At 54.4% G+C, this 16,428-nt stretch overlaps 1 protein-coding gene across 3 annotated transcripts in view; it reads left to right on the forward strand.

Annotated features, from left to right (window-relative positions):
• OBSCN (obscurin, cytoskeletal calmodulin and titin-interacting RhoGEF) overlaps positions 1 to 10,515 on the forward strand; it is a 104,792-nt gene extending 94,277 nt beyond the window's left edge. For 2 of the 3 annotated variants that reach the window (XM_071219246.1, XM_071219247.1), the window contains exons 87-106: positions 437 to 637; positions 1,285 to 1,345; positions 1,831 to 1,908; positions 2,273 to 2,445; positions 2,598 to 2,624; positions 3,184 to 3,336; positions 3,425 to 3,470; positions 3,599 to 3,676; positions 4,012 to 6,025; positions 6,653 to 6,733; positions 7,013 to 7,123; positions 7,286 to 7,453; positions 7,948 to 8,070; positions 8,294 to 8,464; positions 8,723 to 8,807; positions 8,989 to 9,228; positions 9,379 to 9,602; positions 9,713 to 9,788; positions 9,884 to 10,033; positions 10,147 to 10,515. In XM_071219246.1, the coding sequence (XP_071075347.1) occupies positions 437 to 637; positions 1,285 to 1,345; positions 1,831 to 1,908; positions 2,273 to 2,445; positions 2,598 to 2,624; positions 3,184 to 3,336; positions 3,425 to 3,470; positions 3,599 to 3,676; positions 4,012 to 6,025; positions 6,653 to 6,733; positions 7,013 to 7,123; positions 7,286 to 7,453; positions 7,948 to 8,070; positions 8,294 to 8,464; positions 8,723 to 8,807; positions 8,989 to 9,228; positions 9,379 to 9,602; positions 9,713 to 9,788; positions 9,884 to 10,033; positions 10,147 to 10,324 (4,438 nt within the window). In that variant the 3' untranslated portion in view covers positions 10,325 to 10,515. The remainder of the gene's footprint in view (positions 1 to 436; positions 638 to 1,284; positions 1,346 to 1,830; positions 1,909 to 2,272; positions 2,446 to 2,597; positions 2,625 to 3,183; positions 3,337 to 3,424; positions 3,471 to 3,598; positions 3,677 to 4,011; positions 6,026 to 6,652; positions 6,734 to 7,012; positions 7,124 to 7,285; positions 7,454 to 7,947; positions 8,071 to 8,293; positions 8,465 to 8,722; positions 8,808 to 8,988; positions 9,229 to 9,378; positions 9,603 to 9,712; positions 9,789 to 9,883; positions 10,034 to 10,146) is intronic. The other variant, XM_071219248.1, reaches the window with a different exon arrangement.
• The last annotated feature ends 5,913 nt before the right edge of the window (positions 10,516 to 16,428 follow it).

Here is a 16,428-nt window from a genome sequence, read left to right on the forward strand (position 1 = left end):
AGGACCCAGTCCCCCAGGGGGACTCTGGAGACCCCACCACCTGGATCCCCCTGCTTCCTGTGAACCCCACTTTTCTGAGGCCATGCCTCAGTACTCTCTGCCTACGCCCCTCCCCACCCCTGAAACTTCACCCCGCACTCCCATCCAGCCCCGGTTCTCTCAGAACCCTTGCTTCTCAGGAATCCTGCCAGCCAGCTCAGCAACTCTGCCCCTAGGGGGCTTGAGTCCTGGAAGGCCCCACATCTGGGGCACATCCCACGCCCCGAATACCCTCCTATCTCCAAGAGGTCCTGCCTGGGAACCCCACCTCTAGGGAGCCCTTGCCTCCCCAGTACCCACTCCTGCCCATCTGGAACCCCCGCCTGCCAGGAATGCTTACTCCCATCTCCCTCCGGGCACAATCTTAGGAGTCTAACATGGGCTCCCCTCTTCCCAGGGGTGTGTTCGGGTTTGTGAAGAGAGTGCAGCACAAGGGCAACCAGATGTCCTGTGCTGCCAAGTTCATCCCCCTGCGGAGCAGGACACGCACCCAGGCTTACCGGGAGAGAGACTTGCTCGCGGAGCTGAGCCACCCACTGGTCACTGTGCTGCTGGACCAGTTTGAGACTCGCAAAACTCTCATCCTTGTCCTGGAGCTGTATCCAGCCCTCAGCCCCAGGGGACGAAGAGGCCGGGGGCCCCAGGAGGGCAGGGGACAACAGAGTGGTGTGGGGCCTGTGGCTCTGCTGTCCTCGGCCCTGTACTCCTCTCAAGGCAGTCAGCTGGGCCTCTCATGTCCCTGTTAGGATGCTATGGGACTAACCAGCCCAGACATGGCACTGTCCTCATAGCTCACTGCCCCTTGAGCTAGGAATTTGGTCAGGCCCCTCCCATACTCCATGTGGCCTCTGTCCAGCAGGAGGTCAGACTGCTTAAATGGCAGTCCCAGGCCGCATGCACTGGGGCTCTTACATTGCCCACCCAGGCTTCAGGGAGGGGCATACCCCTTCCCTGTCCTCTCTGGGTCTCACCTTTCCAGTTGCTGCCAGGCTGAGAGTCTCTGGGTGTCACATGTGCTTGCCATACCCCACCTCATGCAGAGGGGAGAGGGCTCCTCCACTCCAACTCTGTTGCTGGCCACTGGCCTCAGCTCCTTTCCTCAGGGTCTGTGTCCCACACACCCTCCTCAACCTGGAGGACCCACCACCCCAGCATGGACCCCACTGCCCCCCAAGATAGCACTTGCCATGGGGTGTGGAGCGAGCAGGTTGCCGACCCCCAAGCTTTCCTTAACCCGAGCTCCAGGTGCTCTTCAGAGGAACTGCTGGACCGCCTGTTTAAGAAGAGCGTGGTGACAGAAGCGGAGGTGGCTCCACAGCCTGAGCTGTCTGCAACCAATAGGCTTGCGTGCATGCCCCCGCCAGGGCTTATACTCCCCCACCCCAACTGCTTGCCCTAGCAGACCCAGCTCAGAGAACTTTTGGATGTCCCCAGGGCCTCACAAGGTGTCACTGCTCCTCAGTCAACTCTCAGAGCCCTGCCAGCTAGTATCACGACTTAAGCTTTCCCAGCTTGCACCTGGCCGATAGGCCAACCCTCACCTGCTCTTGAGACATCAAGCTTCCTGCTTTGCTCAGGCCACTTCACACACCCAAACTCTCCCCAACCTCTGGGCCCAGGGGAATCCCCTCACCCAGGCATGTGGGGGTGGGGAGGCCCTGACTATACTGCCTGTGGGTGGGTGCCAGGTCTGCAGGGAGTGAGGGGTAGATGGGAGCAGAGCAGGAAGGAAGGCGGCAGGGCAGGCAGAGATGGGCTCTCTCACTTGAGCAGCGGCCTTTGCTACTGCAGGTCAAAGTCTACATCCAGCAGCTGGTGGAGGGGCTGCACTACCTGCACAGCCATGGCATCCTCCACCTGGACATAAAGGTACTTGCCCCACCCACCTTGTGCCCCTAGAGCCCAGGAGGGGCCAGTGGGAGCCTGCAGGCTGGAAAGGCATAAGTCCACCACTTCCAGCTTCAGGACTTGCTCACTTTGGGGGTGGGGAGAGTCCATTACTTTACCAGCAGCCCCTTCAGGTGGAATGTGGCTCTGATAGAGCAGAGGCTGTCCCCAAATGGTACTGAAACCTGCTCCCAGGGCAGCCCCCTGTCCTCCCCCACTGGCTTCTCCATCTCCATGGGACAGCCCCTTAGCCCTAGTGTCAACCCCCAGACCTGGCATCCCCGGAAGATACCTTCTCAGGGTGAAGGAGGTATCTCCTCACCTACTTCCTGACTATGCCCAACAGCCCCCCAACATCCTGATGGTGCATCCTGCTCGGGAAGAAATTAAAATCTGCGACTTTGGCTTTGCCCAAAAGATCACTCAGACAGAGCCGAAGTACAGCAAGTATGGGTCCCCTGAGTTTGTGTCCCCTGAGATCATTGAGCAGAACCCTGTCAGCGAGGCTTCTGATATCTGGTGAGTGGCTGGGCCCCCAAGGACAAAGCTGTTTATGCCAGCACCTCCTCCCGCTCTCTGCCTTCCCTCCTCTCTTGGCTCCCACCCCCATGGTGCCCCTCACCTGTGGGCCAGGCCTGGGATGACTCACAACTGTGGTTTTGTTCCCACAGGGCTATGGGGGTCATCTCCTACCTCAGGTGAGCAGACCCCGGCATCCGCCAGCTGTCTCCTTGGAAGCCAATCCCAGACTCTCCCAGTAGGCGCACAAGAGGCCACAGGCACTGCTGGCCCTCCCCAAAGACCCAAGGCCCAAGGGGCAGCTATTTTGGGAACAAACAGTGGGCCAGCTCTAATAAGGGGTTTTTGCCCAGCAATTTCCACACACACCCTGTCCCAGAGCAGCCCTTCCGGTCATGAGGCACAGCCAGCGCTGAGCTGTTTCTCCAGATGGTTGGGCTGCTTTGTCCAGCGGCCCCTCAGAGCAGCTTTTGCTGCCCTGAGGGTGCTGCTGGTGGAGACTGAGGCTGCATCTCATCTCCAGGTGGGGCCCTGCTCCCATCTCAGGCCTGGTGCCCACTCCAGGCTCATGCTTGATCCCCACCCCAGGCCGAGCCTAGATCTTTGGGCAAGTGTGAGACACTTGCTGGGATTCTGAGGTTGCTGAGAGGTCATCCCAGCTAGAGCTCTGCCCAACAACCCCATGGGACCCAGAAATCCAGGATCACATCTGAGTGCTGACACTCCCTGTGCTTTCAGCCTGACCTGCTCGTCCCCATTTGCTGGCGAAAGTGACCGAGCAACCCTCCTGAACGTGCTGGAGGGGCGGGTGTCCTGGGGCAGCCCAGTGGCTGCACACCTCAGCCAGGATGCTCAGGACTTCATTAGGGCTGCCCTGCAGATAGCCCCAGAGTGAGTATGCCTGTCCTCCTCCCCAGCCTCCATCCATTCAGGGGGCCAGATGACCCCTGGCCTGACCCCCAGCTTGGTATCCCCACAGAGCCCGGCCCAGCGCAGCCCAGTGCCTTGCCCACCCCTGGTTCTTGGTGAGTAGGCTGAATCCAGCAGGCCTGGTGAACAGGGAGGGAAACTGAGGCAAAGAGGAATGGGTCCTACTTGGCCCTAGGGTACACCAGGGTCTCCCCTGACGTGGCTTTCTCACCTGGGCCCCCAGAAGTCCCTACCCGCAGAGGAGGCTCACTTCATCAACACCAAGCAGCTCAAGTTCCTCCTGGCCCGCAGCCGCTGGCAGGTGAGCCCAACTGCAGAGAGGGGGCAGGACACCAGGGGCACATGCACAAGAGGCCTGGGGGCAGGCGAGGGGAGCTAGGCCCAGGGAGCTGGTGATGCACCTCCAGCCCTGGGAGAGCAGGGAAGCAGGGGCTGAGCACCCTTCTTTCAGGGTCTGTGCCCCCTGAGCTGCCAGGATGGGGCAAGGCTGCATATGCTTCCAGCCTGGGCAGGGACACACCAGAGCCCTGGGGTGCCAGGGATGAGGAGGCCCCCATCTCCTGGTTAACCCCCCTCAAGGGCACACCAGGAGCTGGAAGGCAGCACATGGCTCACGCCCCATCCCTGTGCCCCCAGCGCTCCCTGATGAGCTACAAGTCCATCCTGGTGATGCGCTCCATCCCGGAGCTGCTCCAGGGCCCACCAGACAGCCCATCTCTTGGAGTGGCCCGGCACCTGCGTGGTGATGCCAGCACCTCTTCCAGCAGCACCTCATCCTCTGACAACGAGCTGGCACCCTTCACCCGGGCCAAGTCACTGCCACCCTCTCCCGTGACTCACTCCCCCCTTATGCACCCTCGGGGTTTCCTGCGTCCATCTGCCAGCCTGCCGGAAGAGGCTGAGGCCTGTCCTCCCATGGAGGCAGCACCTCTGCCTGTGGTGCCTGGGGGCTCAGAGTCCCCAGTTGTGCCAGGCTGTATGCCCCGGCAGAGCATTATCTGCAGCCTGTTTTACCAGCAGGCAGGCAAGAGCCCAGAGTGTGGGGACCTGGCCATGGGCAGCAGACGGGTCCCCATGCGGCGGAAGCACCTCCTCAAGGGTGGCTACTTCGCGGGCTCCCCACCTGGCCTTCGAGAGCCACTGCTGGAGCACCAGGCGCTGGAGGAGGAGGCAGCCCAGGAGGAGCAGGCTGCCCTGATGGTCAAGGCACCCTCCTTTGAGACTTCCCTGAGGCTGCCTGGAGCTGGCGCCAGTGCCCCTGGAGGCCCCCACCATAGCCATTCCCTGGACTTCGACTGTGGTTGTCCGGCCAGCCCCTCCGCAGAGGCCTGCCATAAGGGGCAGTGTTTCACCCCTGCCCTCTGGGGCCACCAGGCGGCCCTGGGAGGAGAGAGTGTGCCCAGAGAGGTCAAAGACGCCATGAAGGTGGGGTCTCCAAAAGGACGGGGACTGTGTTTGCCCACTGGTGGAGATTCTGGCCTTGCTGAGCGAGAGAGGTTGTCCCAGGACAGCTATGGGGGGCAGCTAGCTCCTTCCTGTCACCCCCAGTGGGGTCCTTCCCCCAGGAAGGGTTGTGATCCCCCAGCAGCTGTTGCACCCCAAGCTCCTGGTGCCTTTCCTCCAGGGCACTGCCTGGAGGCTCTCTTGGCAATCCCTAGACCCCTCCTTTCTGGAGAACTCCAGGCTTCCTTCTCCCCAGCTCAAGCAAGCCTCCAGTCAGGCTCTAGGAGGGGGCTGGAGGCCACTCCTCTTCCTGGGAGGCCTGATATTCCCAGCTCTCCAGGGCCAGGCTCCCCATCTGGCATGGAGGCTGGCCTGTCCCTGGACACTGAGGCTCTGGCCCAGGAGACAGAGGACCTGTGTGAGTCTGAGCCCAGCCCCCCTCAGCCTCAGGAGCAGGCAACCTCACGCAAGTTCTCCCTTGGGCACCATGGAGGCTACGCGGGGGTGGCTGGCTATGGCACGTTTGCCTTCGGTGGAGATGCGGGAGGCATGCTGGGACAGGGGCCCCTGTGGGCCAGGATGGCCTGGAGTACCTCTCAGTCCTTGGAGGAACAGGATGAAACAGGGGCTCAAAGCCCACACCCCCAGGCCAGTGTGATGTCCCTGCCAGAGGACCGCGGAGTTCCCACCAGGACCTCCCCAGAACTGACCTTCTGCGAAGACTTCAGCGGGGGATCCCAGGTGTCACTGGTACAAATCCAGGACCTGTCGGGGGACACAGAGGCAGCTGACACTGTGTCTCTGGACATATCAGAGGTGGAGCCAGCCTATCTCAACCTGTCGGACCTGTATGACATCAAGTACCTTCCCTTTGAGTTCATGATCTTCAGGAGGATCCCCAAGCCAGACCTGACACCCTCCCCAGCATTTGAGGCCAGGGAGAAGCCGGCTGAGCTCCCAGAGGCCCCGTGGCCCTGGCAGGGCCTCCCTGCCAACCTGGAGGTCAGAGAGGAGCTGGAGGACACAGGGATGCCGCTCAGGGAGGCAGGCAGCAGCAGGAAGCACAGGTGGTCACCCCCCTCCAGGGGCCTCCTTCGCTCCCCCTGGAGGCAGGCGCTGCTGGAGGAGCCAGTGGAACTGGGGCTGCACCAGAGGATGAGGGCCTCAGTGGCCCATATCTCCCGCCTCCTGAGGGGCAGGCCTCAAGGTGACTCCCCTACCCCCACCACAGAGACTGCTGGGCTCAGCCAGGTGGGCCCCTCTGTACCTTGGGGCATCGTGCACCCATGCTCAGGAGTCACAGCTCAGGCGCCCACCTGACATAGGAAGCCCCCTCCTGTCCTGTCCCTGTGCTGCCCACACCTCAGGCACACAAAGGCTTCTGTTCCCAAGGTCACCTTCTTGGCTTCCTCCCCTCCTGTGTGCATCTGAGACCTGTGTTGGGATCTGAGCTGCTACAGGAGTTACAACCCTGAGAAGAGGATCAAACTAGGGCCAGTCTTCCTGACTGCGCCCCTCTCACCAACCCTACCTAACTCCAGACCTTGGCCAGGCCTCCCGGGCACCTGCACCCCTTACCTGCCTGAAGTGGCCCCACCCAGGATAGGTCTATGCTGACAGGCTAGGGAATGGGTGGCCCTCACAGCAGATTTAGCTTGTCCCCCCACCAAAAAAAAAAAAAAAATCCCCTGGGTCCAGGCTTTTCGGCCACATGGGAATCTGGCAGTTGGGTGGGGAGTCCTCCTCCCATGCTCCCAATGGTAGTACCAGGGGGCTGGCTGCCAAAAGGAGCCAGCCCCTTGATATGACCTCCCTCCATCCTTTCTCCCTACAGGTCCAGAGAAGGAGGGGCCCCCCAGGAAAAAGGCAGGCCTAGCTTCCTTCCGGCTGTCGGGCCTGAAGAGCAGAGACCAAGGTGAAGGTGGTGCCTGGGGCTGGGACCCCTGCTTCCCAGGGGGCCTGGCTGTGGGGAAGGGGAGCCACTCCATAGTGACCCAACCAACAGGGGGCAAGCTAAAACCCACAGTGGCTTAAGCCCAGATTGGGGGGCGGAGGGGGGGGGTTAGCTCCTTGGCTATTGGGACTGAGCAGTCCTGGAGGCCTTTCTGAAGGAGGTGCTAGTGTTGAAGATGAGCTGGTTGAGGATGGGCTTCTCTCCAATATCCCCACCTTATACTCCACCTCTCTTTTCTAGCGCCATCCTTCCTAAGGGAGCTTGTGGATGAGACAGTGGTCCTGGGCCAGTCTGTGACTCTCGCCTGCCAGGTGTCATCCCAGCCATCTGCACAGGCCACCTGGAATAAAGGTAAAGAGCTATCCTGGTGTAGGGGAGAGGGTGGGGGTAGGAGGACTGTGGGGTCTGCTCCTTGAGGTCATGGCTCTCAACATACAGAGGGAAACTGAGGCCCAGAGGGGGTGGGGCCTGGGTGTTTTGAGCTGCCCCCAGGCCTACTCTGTCCTGCTGCAGATGGGGCCCTTCTGGAGAGCAGCAGCCGCCTCCTCATCTCCTCCACGCTCAAGAATTTCCACCTTCTGACCATCCTGGTGGTGACTGCTGAGGACCTAGGTGTGTACACGTGCAGTGTGTGCAATGCGCTGGGCACAGCGGCCACCACAGCTGTCCTCCGGAAGGCAGGTGGGTGGGCCTTACCAGGCCTTTTCAGTGGGGACAGAGAGAGGGGCCACTGCAGGCTGTCACCGCCTCCCCAGGGTTTCCAATGGGATGGGCAGGCCTAGCTCTTAGACCCCTAGCCTGATCCCTAGGGGGTGCCAGACCTCCAGTGGCCAAACCTAGGTGTCCTACTCTGCCACTCAGCCACGCTGAGACATCTCTGACCAAAACCTGGGGTGGGCAAGGGGCTGTGATGAGGGCCACTACACAGGGCTCCTGAGCATGAACCAGATGAGGGAAGCCTGTGGTCAGGCAGGCAGACACCTGCTGGGCTCCCTTCAGGAGAGTTACTGGGTCCCTCTACCAGGCAGCACTGGAATGGGACCCTGAAATCTATGGGACTAGGGTAGGGTGGGCTCAGGGCCTGTCAGTAGGGTGCAGGGGTAGGGACAGGGGCTCAGAGCTGCATGAGCTGCCCCTGAGAACTGACCTCAGACCTCTGACCATGGGCCCTGCAGAGCGCCCCCTGTCCTCCCCACGCCCGGATATTGGGGAGGTGTACACAGACGGGGTGCTGCTGGTCTGGAAGCCTATGGAATCCTGTGGCCCTGTGACCTACATCGTGCAGTGCAGCATGGAAGGTAGGGCTGTGCAGGTGTCCTCGCTCCCTGGGGGCCCTGTAGCTAATAGGGGGAGCACCTGGCCACTCTGTGCTTCTGGAGACCCATGGGGGAATTGCTGGTCCCCTCTGCACCCCTGAATGCCTATCATGGAAGCCTTGGACCCTGTTCACTACTGGGCAGCTTCACTGGACTCTGGAGTGGGGAGGCCTGGGGCTGCCCCTCACCTGCTCCATGTGGCCAGGTGGCAGCTGGAGCACACTGGCCTCGGACATCTTTGATTGCTGCTACCTGGCCAGGAAACTTTCGAGGGGTGGTGTATACACCTTCCGGACCGCGTGCGTCAGCAAGGCTGGCATGGGCCCCTACAGCAGCCCCTCGGAGCAGGTCCTCCTGGGAGGGCCTGGCCACCTGGGTGAGCCTCTGCAGGACCTGGCAGGCGGTGAGTGGGGGTCCCTTTGGAACTGTCACTAAGACACATACACTCGTGGGGAAGGTTTGTTCTGGCTACTGCGCTGCCCCTCCCCATCCCCAAATGGTCCAAGGAATGGGAAGTCAAGTGTGGGTTTAAAGAGGGGCCCCTGTCAAGGTGATGGGGAAGAGATGACAGAAGACAAGGTTGGGGTGCTGGGACTACAAGGAACACTCCAGTCACTGGCTTCCCTTCCCACAGCCTCTGAGCAGGACAGCAGCCCTGCGTTGCCAGCCCATCAACTCTCCAGCACGCAGACCTTCGCCTTCCAGACACAGATCCGAAGGTGCTGAAGCCTCTCTGCCTCTCCTACCCCTACCTGCTCACCAGGACCTGGGCACCTCCTTCCCTACCGAGTTTCCTTCCTGCTGCTCTGAGAGTGGGAAGGGGCTGCCAGAGGTCATGAGGGAGCCTGCAGGCCAGGACAGGAGGGGTTCCCAGAAGGCTGGCCTGTGCTTCCTCACCAGGGGCCGCTTCAGCGTTGTGCGGCAGTGCCGAGAAAAGGCCAGTGGACGCTCACTGGCCGCCAAGATCATCCCCTACCGCCCAGAGGACAAGACGGCCGTGCTTCGAGAGTACGAGGCCCTCAAGGGCCTGCGTCACCCGCACCTGGCCCAGCTGCAGGCTGCCTATCTCAGCCCCCGGCACCTGGTCCTCGTCTTGGAGCTGTGCTCTGGGCCAGAACTACTCCCCTGCCTGGCCCAGCGGTGAGGGGCTGCCTGGCCTGGGGGCAGAGCTCTGGGAGTGGGGTGGTGTCTGAGGCCCAAGTCCTGCCGGCTTCCACAGGCTGGGCCCTGTGCAGGAGGGGGCTCACCCAAAACCGCTCAGAACTGAGCCCCTTCCCCATGTGCTCCCAGGGCCTCCTACTCAGAGTCCGAGGTGAAGGACTACCTGTGGCAGATGCTGAGTGCCACTCAGTACCTGCATGGGCAGCGCATCCTGCATCTGGACCTCAGGTCTGAGAACATGATCATCACAGAGTACAACCTGCTCAAGGTGGTCGACTTGGGCAATGCTCAGAGCCTTGCCCAGGAGAGGGTCCTGCCCTCGGAGAGGTTCAAAGACTATGTGGAGACCATGGGTACGTAGGGTTGAGGGGTGGCCAGGAGTGAGCCCCTCCTCTAGTTCTGCCTCCTGCCCCCTGCACTGCAGACACTCAGCCCCTCACCTTGTGCACCACCCCCTCTCTAGCTCCGGAGCTCCTGGAGGGCCAGGGTGCCAGCCCACAGACCGACATCTGGGCTATCGGTGTGACTGTGTTCATCATGTGAGTCATCCAGGCACGCTGGGGCAGGTATGGAGTCCATGAGGGTGACCTCAGATCCCTGTGTGACCCGAGGCCCCTATGCCTCACCTGTGTAGGCTGAGTGCCGAGTACCCGGTGAGCAGCGAGGGCACTCGAGACATGCAGAGAGGCCTGCGCAAAGGGCTCATCTTGCTGAGTCGCTGCTATGCTGGGCTGTCTGGGGGCGCCTTGGCCTTCTTGCAGAGTGCACTGTGTGCACACCCTTGGTAAGGTGGTCTTGTCTCCCACCTCCCAACCGCCCATCGTGCTCACCCCGCTGTGCCCTGCACCAGCCAGAGCAGGCTGACCTGACTCCCTGTTGCCACCCTCCATGCTGCAGGGGCCGGCCGAGTGCTTCCAGCTGCCTGCAGTGCCCATGGCTGACTGAGGAAGGCCCAGCCTGCTCTCAGCCTTCCATTGTGACCTTCCCCACTGCGCGTCTGCGTGCCTTCGTGCATGAGCGTGAGAAGAGACGGGCGCTGCTATACAAGAAGCACAACCTGGCTCAGGTGTACTGAGCGCTTGGCCCTGCGGGATCGGATTGCAAAGCTGGAGGCTGCACACAAGCAGAGCATGCCAAGCCTGACCCCCACAAGCTGTATCCACCAATAAAAACCAGTACCATAGGAGGCATCTTCTGTTTCACTGTTTTGTTTTGAGGAGGAGGAGGAGGGTCCTGCGCCTTCCTGGGGTTTGGGGGACCATCCAGTTAGCAGAGCTGCCCTTCCTTGGTTCATGGACTGAAAGGTCCTTCAGGGCAGTCTCAGCGTGAGTGACCAGCTCACAAACAAAAGCCCCTTCCGTCCCATGCAAACTGGCACAATTGGTCCCTGAGCCTCACCCCACCTGCCTGTCTCTGAGGCATTTCCACTGGGACTCCTGAGCTCCAGGGGCATAGATTGAATGGTGCCCATGGTCACCTTCCTGGACTGGTCCTCCATCAAGGCCTCCAGGATAGACCACTGCAGCCCTTTCTTGGTCTGAAGCAGAAGGAGCCTGGTGAGTGACTAGCCAGGTCACACAGAAAGAGTTGAGAGGTGGGCTTGGAGTAGGGGGTGGTGTCATAGAAGCTGCTGCAGGAGCTTGAGCCACAGTTGCTTTCCCCCAACCTGGCTCCTGCCAGATATTCCTGCTACCCACAAGGGAAGTCATGTTTGAGAAGGGTGTGTGGTCCTGAGGCTGAATGAGCATGGGCTGCCTTGCTTCATGTCCGCCAGCTCCAACTGTACTTGTGTGAGGAATGGTCTCATCAGCATCAGCGCTCCCTTTGGGGGCAGTCCACCATGTCCAGGGACTATTTCTGAGCTCTTTGCTGAGGTGTCCTCCCACAGGGCACCTTCCTGGACCACGCCTATGAAGACACACAGTGAGCACACCTCCAGCCCTCATGGTGCCCTGGGCACCTGAGTCTGCACCTATGCCTTCCACTCCATGCTCACTCAGCCCCAGCTCACCATGTCCACAGCAAGCCTGGCTCTGCATGCTTGGAGCAGGTGAGAATTAGTTCCTTGTCTCTGGTGGATGCATTCCTATGGTGACACCTCCTCTGTGCTGTGTGGGGCCTTGTCTAAGCCAGTGTAGATCAAATTCTGCAGGTTGAGCAAATCTCCTACTCTTACATGGAGACACTTGCTAGGGCTGTAATGGAGGCAATGCCTCCTCCAGATCCTCCAGGAGCTCAGCTTCCCTGGGTCTCTGCTGGCCTTGCTCCCTTGTGCATTCTGCCTTGATAATCTGTACGAGTGCTTCTTGTGGAATGGCTAGTGACTCCTCACAGCCCTGCTTAGGACTCACCCTGCTAACACCACGTAGCATGGGCCATGCCACATCATCACTCGTTCCTGCCATGACCCTTGTCCCTTCTTACTCCAGATAGCCCTCCTCCCAGACTGGACTTTGCCTGATAAGCCCACTCAAATCCAAACTCCCTTTGTTTATGTGTTGTATTTTATTGGTAGTCTGTTTCTAACAATCAAATCAAATGTACTGTATTTTAAACAGTTGCATATTTTATATATTTTTTCAATTAAGCTTTTATTTTGATCTCTTAGTTGAATCACAGGCAGTTGAAAGAAATCATACAGAAAGAGCCCAGGTACCACTTACCCAGTTACCCAGTGGTAATTATTTTCAAAATGCTAGTATTGATACAATATGACAGCCAGGATAGGGACATTGAGACTGTAAAGGTAGAGAGCATCATGACACAGGTCCCTCCCTGATCTTATCCCTCCTTTTTAAACAGCCACACCCACTTCCCTTTCACCTTTACTTAATACTCCCTAACCCTGGCAACTGACAGTCTTTCTTGAATTCATATACTTTTGCCATTTTAAGAGTGTTACAGCTCCTCCACAGTGCAAACGAGCCATCCCACTGGCCCACCACTCACCAGATCCCACAGGAGGAGGGCCGTGGGGCACCTGTACCACTCAGCTTCTCCGTTTCTCCTTTCTTGCAGCTCCCAGCTCCGGCTCCCAAGTCAGCGCCTGCCCAGGTGATTCCATGCTGAGATTGTCTCAAAGCCAAGGGAAAAGGGTGGAAAACTCACTGTTGCCATTGCCAGAAAGAGTGATTTATGGCTTTGTTCTTAAGCTCCCAATCACCTTCATACTCGTGTGGGCTTTCATTCCTGAGTCATGACTAAACACCTTATGCTTAACCAATTGGCCTAAAAAGTATTGGGCTGTTGCATTGCCCATCTACCCCCATATTACTATAGTAATCGGGTGTGCACTCTTATGTGGAGTAAAGGTGGTGAATACCTCACTACTCAGCTCTGTTCATACAATCACAGGTAACTTTGCTGAAAATCAATAGTAGAAAAATTACCAAGAGGCCATCCCAGCATTAAGAGATATTCCTATTAGGGAAGTGAACCAAATGTTCCTTTTAAGTCAAAGAATTTTACAACAAAAACTGAATTGTGGACTTCCAGCCAAGATGGAGGCATAGGTAGATACACTTTGCCTCCTCGCAAAACCAAAAGAAGGGCAACAACAAATTTAAAAACAAAAGATAACCAGAACTGACAGAAAATCAAACTGTATGGAAGTCCAACAACCAAGGAGTTAAAGAAGAAACATTCATCCAGACTGGTAGGAGGGATGGAGATGGGCAGCCAGGGTGGAGAGGACTTATGGCAAGGGAGCTGGAGGACCTGGGCAGGTGAGGCAGCAGCCGAGGAGCAGGCAGACCCACATTTGCATGCAGATAAACTGGGAGGAACAACTGGGGAGCGAGACAGACAGCGAAACCCAGGTTTCCAGCATGGGGAAATAAAGCCTCAAAACCTGACTGAAAAAACCTGTGGAGGTTGAGACGACGGGAGAAAATCCCAGTCCCACAGGAGAGTTCGTGGGAAAGACTCACAAGGTCCTAGAATGTACACAAAGCCCCTGACCCAGGAATCAGCACCAGAAAGGCCCAATTTCCTTGTGGGTAGTGGGAGAAGTGGCTGAAAGCCGGCCAAGAACTGAGCAAGGGACATTGTTCCCTCTCAGATGCCTCCCCCACATACAGCACCACAATGCAGTGACACACTGGTGAATACCTAAGCCTCTGCCCCTTACTACCTAACAGGTGCGCCAAGACAAAAAATATGGCCCAAATGAAAGAACAGATCAAAGCCCCAGAAAAAATACAACTAAGTGTTGAAGAGATAGCCAACGTATCAGATGCACAGTTGAAAACACTGGTAATCAGGATGCTCACAGAAATGGTTGAATATAGTCGCAAAATATAGGAAAGAGTGAAAGCTATGAAAAGTGAAATAAAGGAAAATGTATAGGAAACCAATAGTGAAGGGAAGGAAACCAAGACTCAGATCAACGGTTTAGAGCAGAAGGAAGAAATAAACATTCGAGCAGAACAGAATGAAGACACAAGAATTCAAAAAAAATGAGGAGACTCTTAGGAACCTCCGGGACAACTTTAAACATTCCAACATCTGAATCATAGAGGTGCCAGAAGGAGAAGAGGAAGAGCAAGAAATGGAAAACTTATTTGAAAAAATAATGGAGAACTTCCGCAATCTGGCAAAGGAAATAGACTTTCACAAAGTCCAGGAGGCTCAGAGAGTCCCAAAGAAGCTGGACTCAAGGAAGCACACACCAAAGCACATCATAATTACATTACCCAAGAGTAAAGATAAGGAGAGAATCTTAAAAGCAGCAAGGGAAAAGGACACAGTCACCTACAAAGGAGTTCCCATAAGACTATCAACAGATTTCTCAAAGAAACCTTGCAGTCAAGAAGGGGCTGGAAAGAAGTATTTGAACTCATGGAAGACAAAGACCTACGTCCAAGATTACTCTATCCAGCAAAGCTATCATTTAGAATGGAAGGGCAGATAAAGTGCTTCCCAGATAAGGTTAAGTTAAAGGAGTTCATCATTACCACGCCCTCACTATATGAAATGTTAAAGGGACTTATCTAAGAAAAAGAAGATAAAAAATATGAACAGTAAAATAACAACAAATTCACAACTATCAACAATCGAACCTAAAAAACAAAACAAAAAGAAACTAAGCAAACAACTAGAACAAGAACAGAATCACAGAAACGGACATCACATGGAGGGTTATCAGCAGAGAGTAGGAGTGGGAGAATAGGGGAAAAGGTACAGGGAATAAGAAGCATAAATGGTAGGTACAAAACAGACATGGGGAGGTTAAGAATAGTACAGGAAATGGAGAAGCCAAAGAACCTATATGTATGACCCATGGACATGAACTAAGGTGAGGGAATGATGGTGGGGGAATGGGTGAGAGGATGGGTGCAGGGCAGAGGGGAATAAAGGGGAGAAAAAAAATGGGACAACTAGTATAGCATAATCAATAAAATATATTAAAATTAAAAAAAAAACATGTTCCAATGATGGCATCGGGTCATGCCAGAGGCCTTCAGCTTATATGAAGACCTCAGCAAAGGATCCCTGGAAATAAGTGACCACATTCACATCATTTTTATTAGTTTTTATTACAACTCTTTGATTTTATTATTAGTTGTTAATCTCTTACTGTGTCTAATATATAAATTAAACTTTATCCTATGTATGTATGTCTAGAAAAAAATATTATTTGCAGGGTTCTATACTATTAGTGGTTTCAGGCCTCCACTAGGGATCTTGAAATGTAATCCCTTCAGGTAAGGGGGACAGTGAACTGGGAAGTGTCCTCTCCTATTTTGTGGAAGGGATTGTGTAAAACTAGTGTTAGTTCATCTTTAAATGCTTGGATCCTTCTGGACCTGGAAATTTCTTTTTCAAGGGCTTTTAAATTATGAATTCAATTTGTTATAGGGCTGTTCATATCATCAATTTCATCTTGGTTGGCTTTGGTAGTCTCTGGTTTTCTTAGGAATTGGTCCATTTTTTTCCAAGGTATCAAATTTGTATGTATAAAGTTGTTTGTATTCATTTACTATGCTTTTACTGACTATAGGATTTGTAATGATATTCTTTATTTTGTTCCTGATATTAGTAATTTGTCTTTTCTCTTTTTATTTTTGTCAATCTTGCTAGAAGTTTATCAATTTTACTGATATTTCTGAAGAACCATCTTTTTGTTTCGTTGATCTTTGTATATTATTTTTCTAATTTAATGTTATTGACTTACTCTTTTATCTTTTATCTTTATTGTTTCCTTCCTTCTGCTTGCTCTGGGTTTAGTCTGCTCTTCCCTTTGAATTGTCTTCTCTCCTCCCTCTACATTCTCCAGCTTTACCGGATAATTTAAAATTACATTTCTATTTTCTGAGATTCAGTTGCTTTTTCCATTTGACTTTTAAAAACTGATTACATCAAATGGAACACAGTTGTCTAAATTATATAGTACACAAAAATATCATCTTGATTTCTTTGAAAATGCATTTCTCTGCAATTCCTGAATAGCCGCAAACTATGCTTGCTATGAGCATTGATGTTTACTCTAGGTTTTAGATTTAGTCATCCCTAAAACATATGTTCTAAACTTTTATCATCACTATTTAAATATTCAGCATCAACTCTGTGAAGTTGTTCCTGTTTAGGCTTTTATTCCAATTTCCCTCACATAAACATTAACATGCATGCTTGTCTTTTTATTGTGTTTACTCCCATTCGCTCTGTTCCACGTAGAGCTTTATACAGATGTTACTTGATGTTATTTAATGGGTATTAACGTCAGACAATCCAAGGCCATTATTATGCTAAATTTAAAGTTATTTATAGAAGTTCACACACACTTCCAGAATTGGTTTTTACCTCCTACATGGAACATATTCAAAAAACCCAAAACAAACTTACTAGTGCTATTCAACTCTTCCCATTCATCAGTCCCTATTCACCGGGGCATGGAAAGGGGTTCTTTAACAAAGCATTGTCTTGATTCTTACTTAGGTTTCTGATTTGAGACCTTTTCTCTTGTGTAATGTGAGTATTCAGTGCTACAAAATGCACTCTCAGTACTGCATTAGCTGCATCCTGTATGTTTAATATATTGTATTTTTATTTTCATTTGGTTTTATGTATGTTTTAAATTTCCTTTGAGACTTTCTTTGACATGTGCATTATTTTGAAGTGTGTTGTTTAATTTCCAGTTGTTTATAGATTTTTCTTGTCCCTTTCTGTTATTGATTCCTA

This window comes from Desmodus rotundus, chromosome 9, assembly GCF_022682495.2.
Source record: "Desmodus rotundus isolate HL8 chromosome 9, HLdesRot8A.1, whole genome shotgun sequence".
NCBI lineage: Eukaryota > Metazoa > Chordata > Mammalia > Chiroptera > Phyllostomidae > Desmodus > Desmodus rotundus.